General features: G+C 39.3%; 2 protein-coding genes across 2 annotated transcripts; both read left to right on the top strand.

Annotated features, from left to right (window-relative positions):
• Positions 1 to 3,304: 3,304 nt before the first annotated feature.
• Positions 3,305 to 10,816, top strand: LOC131196984 (vomeronasal type-2 receptor 26-like). Its single transcript, XM_058180516.1, has 4 exons — positions 3,305 to 3,348; positions 3,948 to 4,239; positions 9,711 to 9,786; positions 9,918 to 10,816. The coding sequence occupies exons 1-4, from the start codon at positions 3,305 to 3,307 to the stop codon at positions 10,814 to 10,816; spliced, it is 1,311 nt and encodes a 436-aa protein (XP_058036499.1).
• Positions 10,817 to 18,018: 7,202 nt separating this feature from the next.
• LOC131196983 (vomeronasal type-2 receptor 26-like) lies at positions 18,019 to 22,050 on the top strand. Its single transcript, XM_058180515.1, has 4 exons — positions 18,019 to 18,819; positions 19,750 to 19,977; positions 20,908 to 21,034; positions 21,152 to 22,050. Exons 1-4 carry the CDS (start codon positions 18,019 to 18,021, stop codon positions 22,048 to 22,050), a joined length of 2,055 nt encoding a protein of 684 aa, XP_058036498.1.
• Positions 22,051 to 22,925: the final 875 nt, after the last annotated feature.

Genomic DNA, 22,925 nt, shown 5'->3' with positions numbered 1-22,925 from the left:
AGTGGAACTGTTTAAAAAACAAATAGAAATACTGCTGTGTACAGGAGACATAATTTTTTAGAAACATGGATGTTTTTGTTAAAGAAGGATTTATATAGGATATTTGTGACTGCTAAAATTTATTATGATTGCCCATTTCAACATAAATGCTCATGTTGCTGCATTTTCACAATTTTCCATGTTTTTTTAACATAATCCTTTCCACGTTTTAACATTCCTGTTGACCTTGACTTTGATAATCTAGGTTTCTTTGTTCCTGTTAAGATATTTCACATAGTGACTTGACCAATGTTCAATGTTCTTTTGCGAGTGTGGAGATAGAGAGGGGGAAGGGAGAAGTGAAGTGGAGAGAAAGAGAGAGAGAGAGAGGGAGGGAGTGTCAGAGTCCTGATGTGTTGGGGTCATTTCAGGGGGAAGGGGAGTGAGCATCGCATTCCACAAACACTTGGAAAGTTTGTTGGCCTGCTGGGTGTACGAGAGAGAGAGAGACTCTTTGTTGGGGTTGCTGGCACTCCTAATAAATGGAATGCTTTGTTAAATAGAGAGGGTTTCTTGTGTTTGGGAGCCGGGTCAGAAGAGATAGATAGATGATAGATTGATAGATAGATAGATAGATAGATAGATAGATAGATAGATAGATAGATAGATAGATAGACAGACAGACAGACAGACAGACAGACAGACAGACAGACGGACAGACCGGCAGATTAACAACAACAACAACAACAACAACAACAGAGTTGGAAGGGACCTTGGAGGTCTTCTAGTCCAACCCCCTGCCCAGGCAGGAAACCCTATACCATTTCAAACAAATAGTTATCCAACATTTTCTTAAAAATTTCCAGTGCTGAAGCATTTACAACTTCTGCAGGCAAGTTGTTCCACTGATTAATTGTTCTAACTGTCAGGAAATTTCTCCTTAGTTCTAAGTTACGGTTGCAGGAACTCAGTATGTCTAGTTTAATGAAAAGAAGGACTAGGGGAGACATGATAGCAATGTTCCAATATCTCAGGGGCTGCCACAAAGAAGAGGGAGTCAAGCTATTCTCCAAAGCATCTGAGGGCAGGACAAGAAGCAATGGGTGGAAACTGATCAAGGAGAGAAGCAACTTAGAACTAAAGAGAATTTCCTGACAGTTAGAACAATTAATCAGTGCAACAACTTGCTTGTAGAAATTGTAAATGCTCCAATACTGGAAGTTTTTAAGAAAATGTTGGATAGCCATTTGTCTGAAATGGTGTAGGGTTTCCTGCCTGGGCAGGGGGTTGGACTAGAAGACCTCCAAGGTCCCTTCCAACTCTGTTATTATGTTATGTTATATAGGCCATTAATGGGTTCCATCCCACTCTGGATTTCAAAGGGCAATACCAGGTTTACTTTCAACTGGTTGTTCTGTTATTTTTTCTAGCCATTTTTTAATATTTGCCCAGAAATTTTTTGCTACCAGACACGTTCACCAAAGATGGTAATATGTTCCCTGAGTTTTTTTTAACATGTCCAGCATGTTGAATTATTATTATTAGAAAGAGTGCAGAGAAGAGCAACAAAGATGATCAGGGGACTGGAGGCTAAAACATATGAAGAATGGTTGCAGGAACTGGGTATGCCTAGTTTAATGAAAAGAAGGACTAGGGGAGACATGATAGCAGTGTTCCAATATCTCAGGGGTTGCCACAAAGAAGAGGGAGTCAAACTATTCTTCAGAGCACCTGAGGGAAGAACAAGAAGCAATGGGTGGAAACTAATCAAGGAGAGAAGCAACCTAGAACTAAGGAGAAATTTCCTGACAGTTAGAACAATTAATCAGTGGAACAACTTGCCTGCAGAAGTTGTAAATGCTCCAACACTGGAAATTTTTAAGAAAATGTTGGATAGCCATTTGTCTGAAATGGTGTAGGGTTTCCTGCCTGGGCAGGGGGTTGGACTAGAAGACCTCCAAAGTGCCTTCCAACTCTGATATTATTATTATTATTAAAGAATAGAATAGAATTTTATTGACCAAGTGTGACTGGACACACAAGGAATTTGTCTTGGTGCATATGCTCTCAGTGTACATGAAAGAAATTTACTTTCATCAAGCATAAGCATATATTTTATTGCAAATCTCCCCTATATTACTTCCATTGGCATTGGCTTAGTTCTTAAAAAATAGTTGAACCATGAGCCAATTATTCTCTCATCAAAACAAAATAATTATCTCCTATAGGAATCACCTTGTTTACTTAGCTAGGCCAAAACACCAAAGGCTGCACAGAAGGAAATGACATTCAAAAAGAGTCAAGGTAGAAAAAGAAACACTTGAACCACATGAGGTTTGCACAAGGGTAATAATGGCTCTGTCAAACTCAGTGCTTCAGGTTTCTACTCTCTGTCCTCTTCTGCCAGCGTATCTGTTCAAATCCTGATGCTATTCAAGATACAAATTTGCACTTGTGTGGATTTTCAAATAGAAAACGATAAATTTTCTCATGAAGTGCATTCTCAGATCTAAACCTTGGATCAATCTTTAGATGAAGTATGGGATTATTGGTACTTCCCATTCAGTAAGATGGGAGGCAAACCATTTTCACAATAACAAAAGCATGAAGATGTTTTTTCTGATGGTTTTGGTACACAAAGTAGTGACTCTGAGCTGCCCTGCAAGTGATGCTTTCCTTGTTCCACATGAGTGGTACCAGCCTGGTGACTTCATCGTTGGTGGCATGACGTCTCACATGGGTTACCACTTTTTTGAAATTAAATTTAGTGAAAATCCTTCTACTAAACCTTATGACGTACCAATGTAAGATTTTGTTTTCTCTACTTAGCGTTACCTAGTTTTTCAAAAATACTTCATGTGACTAAATAGTTCTTTGTGCACAAATGCGGGGGTTTTAATATAATCTATGCCTTTGTTTCTTTCAATTGTACCAAGTTACGAAAGAAGAAATAACATTCTTTGCAGTATTTTAGAATCTTTCGCATGGAATGAACAAAATTTCGGATCAAGAAGTCTCTATTTGAACTTTTTACTTTTTTTTTTATGTACACTGAGAGTATACACATCAAGACAAATTCATTGTGTGTCCAATCACACTTGGCCAATAAAATTCTATTCTATTCTATTCTATTCTATTCTATTCTGTTCTGTTCTGTTCTGTTCTGTTCTGTTCTGTTCTGTTCTGTTCTGTTCTGTTCTGTTGCGGTAAAGATAATTTTTAGAAAGATTTGACATTATCTCTCCTCACAAAACATACATAGAGAGGCATGACTTTTACAGAGGCACGATTGAGAGCATCTTAACAAAATGCATCACTGTTTGGTATGGTGGCTGGAGTGCCTCAGATTGAAAGCCCATTCAGAGAGTGGTAAGGACAGCCGAGAAGTTTATAGTTATTCAGGATACTATTTATAAGCACTCTGTGCTTAGCGCTCAACCATTTTTCTCACCAAGTACATGCATATATCCAAGCTAGACTTTATTGTTTCTCTGTGTCATATAATATATGTGGGTATATACATCATTTTGTATTTCTTATTTATTTATTTTGTCATGTTTATGTAGTGTATATTGGAGGTGGTGACCCTTTGAGAGCCGTACGTAATGAAATTTTATTTTATTGTAGGCCAACTAGTAAATAAAAGGGAATATTTTAGTTCAGGGTGGAAATAAGGGATCCTTGGTGCTCTCTAAGATGCATTGTTTTTTGCAGATGTTTCATTATCCAAACTATATACCATCTTCAGTGCCAGGCAGTGATGATATTACCTACTTTGGGTGATGAGATGTTTGCAAGAAAGCCACCAAGCTCAGAGAGCACCAAGGATCCCTCTGTAGAAATTATTAAGAATTTTAGACATTTCACTACTATCAGGGAAAGAATTGGTTGTTATTCATACAGCAATGATGTCACCTTATGAGAATTGTCAGTTTTCTCTCTCAACTGGGGTATTTAAATTTTTACAGTGTATTCACCAAATTTCATCAACACGTCCTCGCCTTGGCTTTTGCTGTGAAGGAGATCAATGAGGACTCCCAGATCTTACCTAATGTCACTCTTGGGTTCCACATCTATGACAGTTACTACAATCCAAGGATGACCTATCGCACCACTCTGGACCTACTTTTCAACTCCCAGGAATTTGTCCCTAACTACAAGTGTGATAGCAAGAAGAATCTCATGGCTATCATTGGGGGACTGGATTTTGTTACATCATCTCGTATTGCTGAAATTACGGGGTTCTTCAAAATTCCTCAAGTAAGTTGTGAAGTGGCTAAAGGGAAAAAACATCCTGTTCTTGGTGTTCTGCTGTATTAATTAAGGATCAGTAAAGATTAAGCTTAGGTTTCTATTAAGATGTTCTTCCTGACTTAAGGTATATTAGTTAGCATAATTTTGAAACTACAATGCGAAATAAAAGAAGTAAGTATCCACAGACAGTCCATCCCTGATTGTGTTGTTTGTTTCTATCAAAATAATTGATCAATTATATGTGCTTGAAATAATTCCAATAAATTCATTTTCATATTAATACCTAGAAGAATTTCAGGAAAACAATTCCTTCCTTGGATATATTTTGTATGAAAACTAGATAAGGATAACAGTATTTGATCTTACAACTCAAGAGAACACTACTCTATTTTCTTGCAGCTGACATACGGCTCATTACCCGAAGAGGAATTTGAGACCAGTAAACTCTCTTCACTTTATTTCATGGTCCCCAAAGAGGACCATCAGTACTTTGGGATTATCCAACTGCTTCTCCATTTCAAGTGGACATGGATTGGGATATTTACTGTTGAGAACAACGATGGAGAAAATTTCTTACAGAAAATGCAGCCCTTACTTTCAGAGAGCGGAATCTGCTCATCGTTCATAGGAAAGCTTTCACAACTAATCCACTTGGAAGACTTATCAGAAGTAATTCAAACAGTCTCTAATATTACCATGCATTGGATAAATAGCAGAGCCAATGCATTTCTTGTCTATGGAGAATCAGTGCCAATTATTTGGCTAAGAATTGTGACATTTGTGGTAGATCTTGGAAGCAATCAAATTGCATTATTTAGAAGGGTGTGGATCACAACTGCACAAATTGATTTTGTATTATCAGGACTTCAAGTCAGTTGGGATCTCCACATGTTCCATGGGGCTCTTTCCTTCACTGTTCATTCAAGAGCAGTTGCAGGATTCAAGGAGTTTCTTCAGACTGTAAATCCTCTTTCAGTCTACAGAGATGGGTTTCTGCAGGACGTTTGGGAACAAGCATTTGATTGTTCATTTCCAAAACCAGAATTACAAGAAATGCATAGTAAGAAATGCACTGGCGAGATGAAACTTGAGGACCTTCCTGCACCTATATTTGAAATGAAAATGACTGGCCAAAGCTATAGCATCTACAATGCTGTTTATGCTGTGGCTCATGCTTTGCAAGCTCTATACACATTGCATTTCAATAGGAAAAAAACTGTGGGGTATAAAAATCCTGACCTTCCACATCTCCAGGCTTGGCAGGTATTCCCTTTGCCTTGGACACTTCTTTTATTTCAAAAAGCAGTTTGATGTAAAATTGTGTTTTCATTCCATTGTCGAATGTCCTAATATTTTCTGCATGTGGAATCAAGAGTGAGAAAGCAACCTAGAAATAAGGAGGAATTTCCTGATGGTGAGAACAATGAAGAATTAAGTAGTGGAACAGCTTGCCTTCAGAAGTTTTGGATGCTCCAACATTGGAGATATTTATGAAGAGAAGGACAGCCACTTATCTTAAATATCACAGCATCTCCTCCTTGACCAAGGTGTTGAATTAAAAGATCTCCAAGTCCCTTCTGACTCTGATCTACTGTTCTGACTGAAATAAATATTGAAAAAATAGTTTCTGATCATTGAGATGCTACTACATGAATTATGGTTGATATGTCACTGGAAGTTATTTAGTAAATCACCAGACATTGTACAATAAGAGATAATTGAAATGATAATTTAGATTACTCCTGATTGCCTCCTCCAAAAATAATCAATTCTCCAAGAACATGCACCATGGTTTTCATAATGAACAAGCTGAGCTTTCTGTCTCTAAGACAGTGGTCCTTCTTAGATGTGGCATCCATAGTATGAAACATGAAACATGTTTGCAATAATCTCTATCTTGCATCTTTCTATGGAGGAATGCTTGAACCTCAAAATCTGAAATTTGGCAAAAGGACATTAATCAGATCACAAACTGTCCAAGAGCTTTCTATCAACGACGAAAGATTAGATATGATCTAGGTGGAATTAGGTGCTTAAGTACTGAATCTAAATCATAATTTAAAGTGTTAAAAAATTTCATAATCCTTTTTTTCATTCTGTTTCAGTTAATTCCTACGTTTCCTTTTATTGATATCAAATTAAATATATAGTGTAGACATGTACATTATCATAGAATATTGATTATCAAATTTCTAATATTATAGGAATGGGAAGAATGAGTGAATGAAACTTGGATATGATTTTCTCTTCTCCATTATATTGCTTTTAATTCCCTCTCTCTTTCATTCCCTTTCAAGTAGCTCCATTCATTTCTTCGAGGCATTTCTTTTAACAACTCAGCCGGGGAAAGAGTGTTCCTGAATGAGAAAGGAGAAGCAACAGGTGGATTTGACATCACTAATTTGATCACTTTTCCAAACAGATCATTTCAGAGAGTTAGAGTTGGAGAGATGGATCTCCAGGCTCCAAAAGGAAAGGAATTATTCATTGATGAAAATCTAATTGTATGGCATCCAGCTTTTAACCAGGTATCAAATTAATGACTCCACCTTAATCCATTTTGATCCCATATTGACCACAGTTTCTTTAGAAATCTAATTTCTGTTTTTTTAAATAAACAATGGCATGCTCTTTCAAAGGTTATGGATGATCAATGATTCCTCAAACATGATATTACAATGTTCAGAGTTTACTTTAGTGGTTAGCCCTTGGGCCATATCAAAGTGCAGAGTTCCAGACAGAAATGATTACTGAAATCCGATAAAAACAATTTAAAATAGAATTGGATACAGTTTAAAATGATAGCTTTGATTAGCCTATTTGTTGTTAGTTGCGAAGTCGTGTTCGACCCATCGTGACCCCATGGACAACATTCCTCCAGGCGTTCCTGTCCTCTACCATCCTCTACCTACCATTTAATTAGTTAGTTAGTTAATTAATTAATTAATAATTAATTAGTTATTTGATTAGCCTATAGGCCATATCAAAGCACAAGGTGCAAACAAGTATCGTCAATAAAATCTAATACAAACCATTTAAACTAAGAGTAGGGTAAAATACAATAGTTATAGGATAGGATACAATATAATTTTTCGGAGTATAAGACGCACCTTTTTACCCCCAAAAAGAGGATGAAAATCTGTGTGCATTTTATAGACCCGGGTGAGGAGAGAGCTTAGGCAGTGGTAGCGGTGGCAGCTCCTCACATTGCTGGGAATTGAAGTCATTGTAGCCAGTGGTGGGATTCAGCCAGTTCGCACCACTTCGGGAGAACCGGTTGTTAACTTTCTGAGCAGGTAGCCTCATCCACCCGCCAGCCCCCACCATTCGAAGATTTTTGGGCTCTGCGCATCGGTTCCAGGCAGCGGAGATCTGGGTTAGGGCACAGCCTGAGGAACAAACCTCTTTGGGATGGTCTGGGGGGAATCTGCCCCATGGCTTCTGCTAACAAGGCGGGCCCCACAGTTTGTGGCTGGTCCCCCCTCTAGCTGCCTAGTGAGCACCTCAGGGCAGACAATGGCTACAGTCAGTGGTGGGATTCAAGTAATTTAACAACCGGTTCTCTGCCCTAATGATTTCTTCCAACAGCCAGTTTGCCAAACTGCTCAGAAAGTTAACAACCGGTTCTCCCGAAGTGGTGCGAACTGGCTAAATCCCACCACTGGCTACCATGACTTCAATCCCCAGCAATGTGAGGAGCTGCCACCGCCACCACTGCCTAAGCCCTCTCCTCACAGGGAGCTGAGCCGAGCGGGAGCCCCTAAAGCTGCGCTCCTTCCTCCTCCTTCTCTGCAGACTCATCTTCTCTGTCCTCCTGGCCAGATCCGCCACCTAAAACGCGATGCACTTTTTTTGGCCTCCGCACACCCTGTTTCTGGAATCAGCAAGGAAAGATTTTTCAGGCAGCAGACCCACAATCCCCTTCCTGATTACAAAAAACAGGTGTGCGGAGGCCCAAAAAAGTGCAATCATGTTTCAGGCAGCGGATCTGGCCAGGAGGAAAGAGAAAGTGAGTCTGTTGAGAAGGAGAAGGAGGAGGACGCCCATGTCTGCAATGTGCATTGGGGAAGAAAGCATTTTCAGGTGGAAGTGCCGGCTGCATATCCTGTTTTTGGATTCAGGGTAGGGATCGCAGTGCTGTCACCTGAAAACGTTTTCCTCCCTGATGCACTTGGGATAAATCAGCAGCCCTGATGCACTTGGGATAAATCAGCAGCCCTGATGCACTTGGGATAAATCAGCAGCCGTCAGAACTGCTGGAGCCACTTCCAGGCAGACCCTGGGAGGACTCGGAGCTCTCTGTGGCTAAAGGTTAAGCAGACAACTCTGGGCACATTGAGAAGACACACACTCCAGTTGCTAGAAGAAGGGGAGAAGGGCTGCTTCTGTTCCAGTTCCCCCCTCCTTGTCCTTGGGCCTTCCCTTGCACCTTCATCAGGGAGGCAGCGGAGATCTCCAGGCAGCAGATATAGTGGCAGCAGTGTTTTTGGGTCGCAGTGCCTGGCCTTACGCCCCCTGCGCAGTGCCTGCTTTGCCAACTGAGTCCCGACCTCCGCGCTTCCCCAGGCCACTTCCAAAAAGTGCTCCAACTGAGGCAGCAAAGGCACAGGGGGCTTTCTGGGACTTCCCCCCTGCACATGTTTACAAGATGGCAGCATCTAGGAGGACTGAAGTGCTGCATCTCTGTGGGATCTTGCTGTGAGAGAGCCAGGCTTTCAACATTTACAGCTATAGGTAGGAAGATGGGAACGTCTCGGTAGTGGAGCCTTCTGTTGTGCCTCGCCCGCACCCTTCTCCTTAGCTGGGCCCTTCCCATCTCCTGTTATCTGAGCCAGAAACTGATAGTGAAGAAGAATGGCCTGGCATGCCTCCAGCCCCCAGCCCTGGCACCATGCCCAGACAGACTGAGCAAAAAAACCTCCCTCCTACAGCGTGTGAGCAAGAAGCCAGCCACGAGCTAGAATTGCCGGCAGCTGAGCAGGAGGACAAAACATGGACAGATCCCTGCTTCCAGAGAATGGAGAGGCGATGTCAGCAAAAGGAAGGGAGGGGCAGGCCTGGATAAGTGCTGAGTCATAGAGCCATACCCCATGGCCTATATAAAGGATCTGCTTTTTGGCATTCCTTGAGTCAGGCAAAGTCTCATCTGGTTGCTGAAGTCACACTTTGGATTCCTGCCTTCCCTGAGAACTCTGACAGGAATTTGGCAAAGCTGCAGAGGCTTCGTGGCCACACTGGATACAGACTTCCCAGACCCGGCCATCAGAGGAGGAGTGGGACACGAGACCTTCGGTGCCGAGTCCCTCTTCTGCCCCCATATAAATCATCCCCCACCCCACCCCTCCCACTCCAGTTAAATGCATGTAGGGTGATAGGGTTTGTTTTAAACGGATAAAAAGATCTGTGCTACTCATTATCAAAATCAGATTCTTCCACTCTCTCTATGCAATGACCCTTGTTTTCCTGGATCCTGGAAGAAGGGGATTGAGGGGAATCAGTTCTGCTGCTATGACTGTGTTCCCTGCCCAGAAGGGAAGATTTCAAATCAAAATGGTAAGTTAGAAATTTTATCACATTTCATTACACTTAAGCAAACTTTAATAAACTATATGGGTGCATAAGAATAATGTGATTTTCAATAATTTGGAAAGCCTAGATGACAAATTCCTTGATTTTGCTTTCAGATATGGATGACTGTTTTCAATGTTCAGAAGATCATTATCCAAATAAAGAAAAGAAAGACTGTATCCTGAAACTGGTGGTGTTTCTAACTTTGGAAGAAACCTTAGGAATAAGTTTCACCTCAGCAGCTCTTGGTTTCTTCTTCCTGACATCTTGGGTACTTGGAACTTTTATTAACTACAGGGATACTCCCATTGTCAAAGCCAATAACAGGTTCCTCACCTACACCCTGCTTGTCTCTCTTCAGCTCTGTTTTCTCTCCTCTTTCCTCTTTCTCAGCCAGCCTGGCGAAGTAATCTGCCTTCTCCGACAATCAATGTTTGGCGTCACTTTCTCAGTGGCCATTTCTAGTGTACTGGCCAAAACCATCACTGTGGTTGTGGCTTTCATGGCCACAAAACCAGGATCTCAGATGAGGAGATGGGTGGGGAAAAGATTGGCTTTTTGTATTTTCCTTTCTTGCTCTCTATTACAAGTATGTATCTGTATTCTTTGGTTGTCAGCCTCTCCCCCATTCCCTGAGTTGGACATGCATTCAGAGCAACAAGAAATGATTTTTCAGTGCAGTGAGGGGTCAGCTTTCTTCTTCTACTGTGTCTTGGGCTATATGGGTATCTTGGCCATTGCCAGCTTTATTGTGGCTTTCCGTGCCCGGAAATTACCTGACAGCTTTAATGAAGCCAAGTTCATCACCTTCAGCATGTTGGCCTTTTGCAGTGTGTGGATCTCCTTCTTTCCAGCCTATCTGAGCACAAAAGGCAAAGCCATGGTAGCTGTGGAGGTCTTCTCCATCTTGGCCTCCAGTGCTGCATTACTGGGATGCATATTCTTGCCAAAGTGCTACATCATTGTTTTGCGACCTGACCTCAACCACAGGGAGCAACTCATAAAGAGGAGTTAGCACATCATGTGTTCTTTCTTTCTAGGTAAAACTGCTGAAAATCAGAATAGGAAAAACTGTTAGGATATTTCATATATTGAGTACAATTTTATGAATATAAATTTAATACAGTGTCACAGGATATTAGTTTGGATTTGTTAGGGTTCTTTGAAATGGAATATAAACTGAATTTGTGAATCCTGAATATTTAACTGTCTTGTAAAAAAAGGTTTCTGTACTGGGTCATAACCATTCATTCTCTACCAATAAATCTATTTCCACTGAAAACTGTTATCAAGATTAATAATATGGGAAATTTATTGAAATAAAATTTTCCTAGGCAAAAAAACAACAGCACAATACAATCCTAGGTTGCATTACTAGAGGGACAGAACACATGAAGTTCTAGCATCACTTTACAAAGCCTTAGTAAATCCACACTTGGAAAACTGTATCCATTTCTGGTCACCAGAGTATAAAAAAGATTTTGAGACTCTGAAAAGAATGCAGAGAGGAGCAACAAGAATGATTAGGGTCTGGAGGCTAATACATATAAAGAACAGTTTGAGGAACTGGGTATGACTAGTCTAGAGAAAAGAAGAAGTGGGGTGACATAATAAACTTTCCCAATTTTTGAGGGACTCCCAAAAAGACAAGGGAGTCAAACTATTTTTAGAGACACCAAAAAGCAAGACATGAAACAATGAACGGAAATTTAGCAAGGAGGGAAGCAACTTGGAATGAAGGAGATATTTCCTAATGGTGAGAGCAATCAACAAATGTAATAGCTTGCCTCCAGAAGTTGGAGGTGCTTCATCACTGGATGTTTTGAAAAACAGACTGGACAACCATTTGTTTGAAATGGTATAGGGTCTCCTGCTCAGCAAGGGTGTGTGTGTGTGTGGACAAGTTCCTTTCCAACTCTATTATTTTATGTTCTTTGTATTCTTGCTTCTGCCTCACCCTTTATTCAAAATGTAAATTATGTGGGGTCAGAGTTGTCTTGCTTTCAGGTTCCAATCGATGTCCAAATGATATCATGAGCCTCTTGCCAAGCTTCAAAAGAAATCCAGTTATTTATTAGGAGCTTCATGTCAGCATATTCCAAGTGAAGCCAACTCTGACCCCACGTAATTTATGCCCCAATCATGACCCTGTTTTCCCCTTCCCCCCCAAGTTGTGTCATCAATCACATTCGCCAACGGAGCAATTTCACAGGTTATAGAGATCACTTCCTTCAGGCCGCTGTAGGTAAACCTAGGAGACAGCCTTGAGTGGGATATGTCTGGAATGTGCTTTCATATTTGGCTGCCATGCTGCTTTGTCGGTTTCCCATCCCCCTTGCCTATGGCCATTTGAGAGCTGACCAGGGATGCTTTGTGAGTTGACATACTGACTAATGACCATAATAAAGAGTGACTTTATTATTATTTTTATTTGCATTTATATCCCGCCCTTCTCCAAAGACTCAGGGCGGCTTACACTATGTCAAGCAATAGTCTTCATCCATTTGTATATTATATACAAAGTCAACTTATTGCCCCCAACAATCTGGGTCCTCATTTTACCTATCTTATAAAGGATGGAAGGCTGAGTCATCCTTGGGCCTGGTGGGGCTTGAACCTGCAGTAATTGCAAGCAGCTGCTGTTAATAACAGACTGTCTTACCAGTCTGAGCCACAGAGGCCCAAATTGGCTTTCAATTCAAAGTCTAGCATTTTTAAAAAAGAAAATCAAATACAAAATTCAGCCCAAGTCCTAGAACAAATGTACATCCCTCTGTGATTGAAGAAGAAATGACAAACATGAAACTAGTATCAGTAACAGAGTTGGAAGGGATCTTGGAGGTCATCTAGTCCAACCCCCTGCTCACGCAGAAGACCTGTACTCGGGATTTGAACCGCCAAACTGCCGACCTTTCTGATTGACAAGCTCAGTGTTTTAGCCACTGAACCACCTAGTCAGGCTACCGGGGGGAAAGGTTTTCCTGCAGTCTGGATGAATGTGGTTTTACGTGTTGCCTGCCTCCCATGGACAGGGCCTCTCTTGTTTGCATGGGTTTGGTTTCAGGCATGGCCAGGGGTCGGGGACCTCTGCTTTAAGTTATCTTAAAAGGATTTGCAAAAGAATATATGAAAATTCAGTACCAGGAATCTTTTGAAGACTCTGAGTGAGCTTAAGGTAATTTTAAAAAAAAGTTCTTAAGTGAGCCTCTGTGGTAAGACAGTCTGTTATTCACAGCAGCTGCTTGCAATTACTGCAGGTTCAAATCCCACCAGGCCCAAGGTTGACTCAGCCTTCCATCCTTTATAAGGTAGGTAAAATGAGGACCCAGATTGTTGGAGGCAATAAGTTGACTTTGTATATAATATACAAATGGATGAAGACTATTGCTTGACATAGTGTAAGCCGCCCTGAGTCTTCGGAGAAGGGCGGGATATAAATGCAAATAAAAAAAAGGTAATTAAAAAAAAAGTTCTGCATTGTTACTCTGTGAAAAAAAATATACATACAATAAAATACTGATACCTACTGGTTCTGTTCATATTTTATTTTGTGAAAAAAATTGGTAGAAAACCAATGTGGTACTTTGAAAAAAAGCATGATTTTTAACAATTAAATATATATATTTGATTGCAAATCTTCCATAGGCTACTTTCATTGGCATTGCTCATTTAAAAAAAACAAAACTGAACCATCAGCTATGTATTATCTCATAAAAACAAAATAATTATATCCCAGAGGAATTACTATAGGCTAACACTTTAAAGGCTGCACAGAAGGATATTGAAATTCAACAACCAACCACAGGGAGTTTGGTACAAATAACATCTCTGTCAGAGTCATTGCTTCAGGTTTCTACCCTCTGTTCTCTTCTGCCAGAGTATCTGTTCAAATCCTGGTGCTATTCAAGATACAATTTTGTACTCATGTGGATCTTCAAATAGAAAACGATAGATTTTTCTCATTAGGTGCTTTCTCAGATCTAAACCTTGGATCAATCTTTAGATGAAGTGTTGGATTATATGTACTTTGTGATCGGTAGGATGGAAGGGGAAACATTTTCACAATAACAAAAGCATGAAAATGTTTCTTGTGATGTTTTTGGTACACAAAGTAGTTACTCTGAAATGCCCTGCAAGTGATGCTTTCCTTGTTCCACATGAGTGGTACCAGCCTGGAGACTTCATCGTTGGTGGCATAGCATCTCACTTTGGTTACCACCTTTATGAAATTAAATTTAATGAAAATCCTTCTGGGAAACCTTATGACATACCAGCGTAAGAATGTTTTTCTCTATCTTAGCTTACTCAGATTTTCAAAAATCCTTTATATGATTGAAAGTTCTTTGCACATAAATGTAGGGTTTTTAATATCATCTATGACTTCTATTTTGCATTCAATTTGATATTGCATTCAGTTTTAGTCACCACGATGTAAAAAGGATGTTGAGACTCTAGAAAGAGTGCAGAGAAGAGCAATGAAGATTATCAGGGGACTGGAGGCTAAAACATATGAAGAACGGTTGCAGGAAGTCGGTATGCCTAGTTTAATGAAAGGAAGGACTAGGGGAGACACAATAGCAGTGTTCCAATATCTCAGGGGTTGCCACAAAGAAGAGGGAGTCAAACTATTCTCCAAAGCACCTGAGGGTAGAACAAGAAACAATGGGTGGAAACTAATCAAGGAGAGAAGCAACTTAGAACTAAGGAGAAATTTCCTGACAGAACAATCAATAAGTGAAACAACTTGCCTGCAGAAGTTGTGAATGCAACATTGGAAATTTTTAAGAAAATGTTGGATAGCCATTTGTCTGAAATGGTGTAGGGTTTCCTGCCTTGGCAGGGGGTTGGACTAGAAGACCTCCAAGGTCCCTTCCAACTCTGTTATTATGTTATGTTATGTTATTTCTTTCAATTGTATCTGGTTATGAAAGAAGAAATAACTTTCTTTACATTATTTTTAAGTCTTTCACATGAAATGTACCAAACATCAGATCAAGAAGCCTCTGTCTGAAGATTTACTGGGATAAAGATAGTTTTTAGAAAGATTTGGCATTATCTCTCCTCACAAAACATACATACGGTAAATAAGTGATACAGTACCTCCTGAATCTGTTCCTAAACCATTCTTTGAAAGTGTCATAGAAAAAAATATAGTACTTTGAACAAAGTCACTACTTGTATTTGTTGAAGCCCATATTTCTTGGGAGTCAAGGAAATGCTTTGTAAAATAGATTTGAGTTCTGTAGAAATTACCAATAAAGGAGAATATTTTAGTTCAGGGTGGAAAAGGGGGGGGGTCCTCTGACATGGATTGTTTTCTTGCGGATAACATCATCAGTGTTGGGTTGTGATGATGTTACCTACTTTGGGTAGTTAAATGCCTGCAAGAAAAGCAACCAAGCTCAGAGCACACAAAGAACCCCTCTGTAGAAATTATTGATAATTTTAGCAAAGCTATTTTCTCTCTATTACTATCACAGAAAGAAATGTTTGTTATTTATACAGAAATGGAGCTACCTTATGAGAATTGTCAATTTACACTTTCAACTATTAAAATTATTTGCAGTCTAATCATCAAATTTCATCAACACGTCCTTGCCTTGGCTTTTGCTGTGAAGGAGATCAATGAGGACTCCCAGATCTTACCTAACGTCACTCTTGGGTTCCACATCTATGACAGTTACCTCAATCCAAGGATGACCTATCGCACCACTCTGGACCTGCTTTTCAAATCCCAGGAATTTGTCCCTAACTATAAGTGTGATAGACAGAAGAATCTCAGGGCTATCGTTGGGGGACTGGATTTTGTCACATCATCTCATATTGCTGAAATTATAGGATCCTTCAAAATTCCACAAGTAAGTTGTATAAGGGCTAAGGAGAACAATTCTATATTTTGTTCTTTCTTTCTTTATTTTCTTTATTTTTTTTTTGAATCAAGTGTTATTGATTTTTTTCTTTCACATCCACCCACATATTTTATGAACAGAGTATTGACCATATCATATCTTGTACAACTTGTCATATCCAAATACATTTTACATAGCTACAATTTCTGCCAAAATGTTCTTTTTCCATATTTTTTAATCTTAGCTTAATACTTCTATGCTTATTATATAAACAACACCTTCCTCCGCCCTCAAATTCTAATTTCTCCATTTTTAATCGTATATATTCTCTTTTAACTTTCGTAGTAATTCATTCTTCATCCTGATAAGTTTAAACATGGGTTGCCTTTCTTCCATTTCATCTTTTTTGTTTTACAGCAGTCCTCCTTCTCCCTCTCTTCTCTTTCCCCTTCTTCCCTTCTTTTATCCTTCCTACTTTCTTCATTCCTCCTCTCCTACTCCTTTTCTACTTCCTCTTCCTTTCTCCCCTCCTCCTTTCTTCCTCCCTTTCTAACCTTCTGTCCTACTTTTATTTCTCCTCCTTTTTTTCCTCTCCTTTTCCCTTTCTTCTATTCCTCTCTCTCCTTCCTCTCTTCTCCCTTCCTTCCATCTCCCTACTCCTTCTTCCTTTCTCTCTCTATTGCTGTATTCATTTTCAGTTCATATTTTCCGCTATGGTTTTCCGCTATTTTCCAGACAACCCCAACTTTTCTCCATTTATTGAATATATTTCTCAGAATCCCCATCACATCTTTTAATTATTAACAGTGCATTTCAACTTATTCCATTTTTACCTTAAAACCTTACAACTAAATTAATTTTCCACCTCTTCTTTTCTTTCCTAATTTCTTATTCCCACATCAATTAATTGTTTTTCTCATTTGCTAGCATTCAATTTTTTATCTCAGTTTCAATTATTTTCACATTTAAACCATTTTACAATAAACAATATACTTCTTTTTTGCTTTTTACATACATTACATTTCATCCTTACATACATCATTTACTAACATTTCAGTTTTGTATCTTAATTATTCCATTTTATAGTAATCTATATACTACTTCTAATTTACTTCTTACATACATTTCTACTACTAATACCATTCCCTTAAATCAACAAATTAATGCTTTAATTCTCTTTCTACTATCCACTATTCTTCCCCTTTTAACCATTTTCTTTTGGTATCTCCAGAATTCCATTTCTTGATATTTTCCCTTTCTCCTATTCTCTTATTTCCTTCTTTTTCTTTTTATATGTATTGTATCTTTCCCCCTGAATCCTTTCTCTAGTTTTTAAGATTGTTAGCCTCTTGATTCTCCCCCTCAATCTTTTCCCATTTCCTTCTCTTCCCTTCTTTTTTGAGGAATATTCCCCACTATCCATTTTTATTTTGTCACTGTCAATCCCAGTGTAATTATCCATTTCTTTATCTTCAATTATTTTCTTTTCAACATTATGTTCTTGCTTCTCATTTGTATTTTCTTTTTCTTTTTCCTTTTGTTTTTTCTTTCGCTCTGAATTCCCAAGTGCCAATTAGCCACTTATTTCACACTGAAACCTTTTTTAAGCTTTCGGAAGATTTTTCTTCTTTCCTGTGAATTGGCCAATTGCTCACCCAGTAACAATACTCCATTCAATCACCGCTTAGCACAAAATGTAGTCCGATTGCCCCAGCTTGTAGTGGTCATTTCAATGGCCTCCATCCCCACTGCCAGATCAAAGAGTTGCCTCCGACCTATTGAGGAACTTGCCTGTTCCTCTTGATCTTCTGAGGTACCTCTCTTTCTTCCTCATCCCTCCAAGATGGTTCTGGTCCGATGAAGCTCGTCACAGCTCGCTATTTCCAGCCAGTATCGCCACGACGCATCTGGTTCCTCTCTCCTGTTCTTGATGTTGTTATGGATTAATCAAGGAGTAATAAATATTAATGTTAGCTTTTTATTAAGATGTTCTGCCTATCTTAAGGACTATTAGTTAGCATAATTTGAAACTACAATGCCAAATACAAGAAATGAGTATCTAGAGAGATTCTGTACCTGAGGAAAGATTTGAACATAGTATCCTTTGCTTCTATCAAAATAATTGATCAATCATATGTATTTGAAATAATTCCAAATATATTCATTTCCATATTAATACTTAGAAGAATTTCAGGAAAACAATTCCTTCCTTGGATATATTTTGTATGAAAACTAGATCAGGATAATTGCATTTGATCTTACAGTTTTTCCTTTTCCTTTTGAACACTACTCTACTTTCTTGCAGCTGACATACGGCTCATTACCCGAAGAGGAATTTGAAACCAGTAAACTCTCTTCACTTTATTTCATGGTTCCCAAAGAGGACCATCAGTACATTGGGATTATCCAGCTGCTTCATCATTTCAGGTGGACATGGATTGGGATATTTGCTGTTGACAACAATGATGGAGAAAATTTCTTACAGAAAATGCAGCCCTTACTTTCAGAGAACATAATTTGCTCATCGTTCATAGAAAGACTTGCACAGCTAATCCACTTGGAAGACTACCTAAAAGTAATTGAAAGAATCTTCATTATTTCCATGAGTTGGGTAAATAGCCGAGCCAATGCATTTCTTGTCTATGGAGAATCATTGACAATTATGTGGCTGAGAGTTGTCACATTTATAACAGATCCTGAAAGCAAGGAAATTGCATTATATAGAAGGGTGTGGATCATGACTGCACAGATTGACTTCGTATTATCAGGATTTCAAATCAGTTGGGATCTCTACATGTTCCATGGGGCTATTTCCTTCACTGTTCATTCAAGAGCAGTTGCAGGTTTTAAGGAATTTCTTCAGACTGTAAATCCTTTTTCAGTTTCCGGAGATGGGTTTTTGCAGGAAGTTTGGGAGCAATCATTTGATTGTTCATTTCCAAAACCAGAATTAGAAGAACTGGATAGTGGGCAGTGCACTGGGGAGGTGAAGTTTGAGGATCTTCCCGGACCTGCCTTTGAAATGGAAATGACTGGACACAGCTACAGTGTCTACAATGCTGTTTATGCTGTGGCTCATGCTTTGCAGGCTCTGTACACATTACATTTCAATAGGAAAAAACCTATGATCTGTAAAAATCCTGACCTTTCACATCTCCAGCCTTGGCAGGTATTCCCTTTGCCTTGGACACTTCTTTTATTTCAATAAGCAGTTTGATGTAGAATTATGTTTTGAAGCCATTATCAAATGTCCTAATATTTTCTGCATGTTGAATCAAGCATGAGAAAGCAACCTAGAAATAAGGAGGAATTTACTGATGGTGAGAACAATGAATGATTAATTAATGGAACAGCTTGCCTTCAAACATTTTGGATGCTCCAATATTGGAGATTTTTATGAAGACAAGGACAGCCACTTATCTGAAATATCATAGGGTCTCCTCCTTGAGTAGGATGTTGGATTAGAAGACCTCCAGCCTCCTCTTGACCCTAACTTACTCTTCTGTCTGAAATAGATATAGAAAAAAATAGTTTCTGTTGTTATTCTGATCATTGAGAAAATACTGCATAAATTATGGTTTAGATTTCAGTAGAGATTATTTAGTATATCACCGTATACTGCATAATAAGAAATAGTTAAAATGATAATTTAGATTACTTTTCATTGTCTCCTCCAAAAATAATCAATTCTCCAAGAATTTTCTATGTGGCTCATGAACCTTTCAGGGGTAACAAGCTGAGCTTTCTGTCTCTGAGTTTTAGAGGAATAAAATAAAAGTGGCATCCATAGTTTGCAATAATCTGTACTAATCTATAATAATCTGTAATAATCCATGTTTGCAATAATCTGTAGCTTGCATTTTTCTATGGAGGAATGCTTGGGTCTCAGATTCTAAAATTTGGCTAAACAACATTAATCAGATCTCAGAATTAATTTCATGTGGATTATCATGCAACAATGATTACCAAATTTCTAAGCATATATACTTAATTATAGTTATTGGAATGGAAAGAATGAGTGAATGGAACTTGGATATGATTTCCTCATCTCTATTATGTTGCTTTTAATTCCCTCTCTCTTTTATTCCCTTTCAAGTAGCTCCATTCATTTCTTCGAGGCATTTCTTTTAACAATTCAGCTGGGGAAAGAGTATTCTTGAATGAGAAAGGAGAAGCAACTGGTGGATTCGACATCACCAACTTGATCACTTTTCCAAACAGATCCTTTCAGAGAGTTAGAGTTGGAAAGCTGGATTTACTGGCTCCAGAAGGGAAGGAATTATGGATTGATGAAGATGTGATTGTCTGGTACCCAGCTTTTAATCAGGTATCGAATTAGTTAATCCACCATGCCTTAATCCATTATGATATCATATTGAACATAGTCTTTTTAAAAATCTATTTTTTTTAAAATAAACAATACCATATTCTTTCAAATGTTGTTGATGATCAAGCATTCCTCAAATAGACAAAATACGATGTTACAATGTGAAAGCCATGGTTGCATATTTGGTGGGCATTTCCACTTGAAATCCACTTGAGTGGCCACGTTTCCACGAGATTCTCACCATGTGTGATGATATACTTCCCCTTCCCTTCAAAGAGGAACTTTTGTACATCATTGTAAAATCTACATCTTTTAACTTGTTCATGAATTTGTTAAAGTCCCTATCCATTTGAGAAGGCGATTGTCAGGCTGCCTCTGATTATAACCAGGAAAGAATACACCTTGACTTCATTTGCAAATAAAGAAAACTACTTTTACTAGTTACATCTGGATAGCAGCAGTGCTAAGTTGAATCTGAGACAAAATATGGCTAACAATCTGTATCACCCCATTCCTCCCTCCTCTTTCCCAAAAGGTCATCAGGTCTGGTCCAATGCCAGCTCCTTCCCAGGGTCCCGTGGTAATCTTCTTCCACAAGTCTCTGGTTGTCAATCATATCAGGAATGCAATGTCCGTTAGAGTTCGCGCTCAAACATTCCTGTTGAATTCAAAACATTAATCTCCCCTCCCACCTTAATTATGTCAGACTGACACTCTTAAAGGCCCCTCTCTACTTAACTTGAATCCAATAGCTATTTACATTAGAAATACAATCCCATGCTATCTAACAACCGAATATAAGGAGTACAAAGAGTTACGAAGTTTGGAGTGGAGGCTGACAGCGATAATCATGTCATTGCATTAAAGGAGAAAATTCTGAAACTGTTTTAAAAATCCTTCTTTTCAAAACATTTTCGTGTTTATTATCAGGTTCCTCCACTCTCTCTATGCAATGACCCTTGTTTTCCTGGATCCTGGAAGAAAGGGATTGAAGGGGATCAGTTCTGCTGCTATGATTGTGTTCCATGCCCAGAAGGGAAGATTTCAGACCAAAATGGTAGGGTGAAATTCTGGCATATTTCATTAGCCTTAAGCAAACTTTAATAAACTACATGGGTGCATAAAAATAATAATTGAAATGCTTAGATGACCAATTTCTTGACTTTCCTTCCAGATATGGATGACTGCTTTCAATGTTCAGAAGATCACTATCCAAATAAAGAAAAGGAAGGTTGTATCCTGAAACCAGAGGTGTTTCTAACCTTTGAAGAAACCTTAGGAATTGGTTTATCCTCAGCAGCTCTTAGTTTCTTCTTCTTGACATCTTGGGTACTTGGAACTTTTATTAAGCACAGGGATACTCCCATTGTCAAAGCCAACAACCGGTCCCTCACCTACACCCTCCTTGTCTCTCTTCTGCTCTGTTTCCTCTCCTCTCTGTTATTCCTCAGCGAACCTGGCAAAGTGACCTGCCTTCTCCGGCAATCAATGTTTGGTGTCACTTTCTCAGTGGCCATTTCTAGTGTACTGGCCAAAACCATCACTGTGGTTGTCGCTTTCGTGGCTACTAAACCAGGATCTCAGATGAGGAGATGGGTGGGGAAAAGATTGGCCTTTTCTATTGTCATCTCTTGCTCTCTATTACAAGTATGGATTTGTATTCTTTGGTTGTCAACATCACCTCCATTCCCTGAGTTGGACATGCACTCAATGCTCCAAGAAATGATATTACAGTGCAATGAGGGGTCAGCTTTCTTCTTCTACTGTGTCTTGGGCTACATGGGTATCTTGGCCATTGCCAGCTTTATTGTGGCTTTCCTTGCCCGTAAATTACCCAACAGCTTTAATGAAGCCAAGTTCATCACCTTCAGCATGTTGGCCTTTTGCAGTGTTTGGATCTCTTTCTTTCCAGCCTATCTGAGCACAAAAGGCAAAGCCATGGTAGCTGTGGAGGTCTTCTCCATCTTGGCCTCCAGTGCTGCACTACTGGGATGCATTTTCTTACCAAAGTGCTATATCATTGTTTTCCGACCTGACCTCAACCACAGGGAGCAACTCACAAAGAGAAATTAGTGTATCATGCAATCTTTCTTGCTTGTAGAAATTGCTGACAAGAGAGAATGGAAAGACGGCTTGTTGTCTATAGGGATTATATATAGAAATTTTATTTCTGTCGAAGGAGGATTCTGGCGGATTATTCTTAGTAGCGAGATTTATTGTAGCTGCCCATTCCAGAATAAGTGCTTGTGGTGCTGCATTTTCAAACATTTTCCATGATTGGTTATTCTAACCCTTTGTCCCTTTCAACAGTCGACTTCAGGAAACTTTGAGAAAATTGGTATCTCATGTTCTGTTAGGACTTTTCAGGTATTGACTCAAAACCTGCCCAACGTTTGATGTGCTATTTTCATGATATTTATACTTTTTTTAAAAAAAAAAATTAAACATTTTTCAAAAAAGAATCTTTAAACAAATTTTTCTTTCCAACAATTTTGCAACATTTCTTACTTATCTATCTCTTTCTCCCTTATTTCAATGTATCTTTTATACATACAATTCTAATGTGAAGTACCAGCTGTACGCTGATGATACTCAGCTATACTTCTCCACACCGGGCCACCCCAACGAAGCTATCAAAGTGCTGTCCCGGTGTCTGGAGGCCGTACCGGTCTGGATGGGGAGAAACAGGCTCAAGCTCAATCCCTCCAAGACAGAGTGGCTGTGGATGCCGGCATCCCGGTACAGTCAGCTGCAGCCACGGCTGACTGTTGGGGGCGAGTCATTGGCCCCAATGGAGAGGGTGCGCAACTTGGGCGTTCTCCTGGATGGATGGCTGTCTTTTGAAGACGATTTGACGGCCGTCTCCAGGAGAGCTTTTTACCAGGTTTGCCTGGTTCGCCAGTTGCGCCCCTTTCTAGACCGGGAGGCCCTATGCACGGTCACTCATG

Source organism: Ahaetulla prasina, chromosome 4, assembly GCF_028640845.1.
Source record: "Ahaetulla prasina isolate Xishuangbanna chromosome 4, ASM2864084v1, whole genome shotgun sequence".
NCBI lineage: Eukaryota > Metazoa > Chordata > Lepidosauria > Squamata > Colubridae > Ahaetulla > Ahaetulla prasina.
The sequence above is the reverse complement of the archived record's forward strand: the minus strand, read 5'-3'. Positions and strand labels throughout refer to the sequence as shown.

Bases quoted from the DNA above. Each gene is read 5' to 3' on its own strand.
- LOC131196984 (XM_058180516.1), top strand. From the start codon at position 3,305: ATGGTGGCTGGAGTGCCTCAGATTGAAAGCCCATTCAGAGAGTG. The intron at 3,349-3,947 runs GTAAGGACAGCC...AAATTTTTACAG, and splicing joins GAAAGCCCATTCAGAGAGTG to TGTATTCACCAAATTTCATC. The intron at 4,240-9,710 runs GTAAGTTGTGAA...GGATCCTGGAAG, and splicing joins GGTTCTTCAAAATTCCTCAA to AAGGGGATTGAGGGGAATCA.
- LOC131196983 (XM_058180515.1), top strand. From the start codon at position 18,019: ATGGTTCCCAAAGAGGACCATCAGTACATTGGGATTATCCAGCTGCTT. The intron at 18,820-19,749 runs GTATTCCCTTTG...CCTTTCAAGTAG, and splicing joins CACATCTCCAGCCTTGGCAG to CTCCATTCATTTCTTCGAGG. The intron at 21,035-21,151 runs GTAGGGTGAAAT...CTTTCCTTCCAG, and splicing joins GAAGATTTCAGACCAAAATG to ATATGGATGACTGCTTTCAA.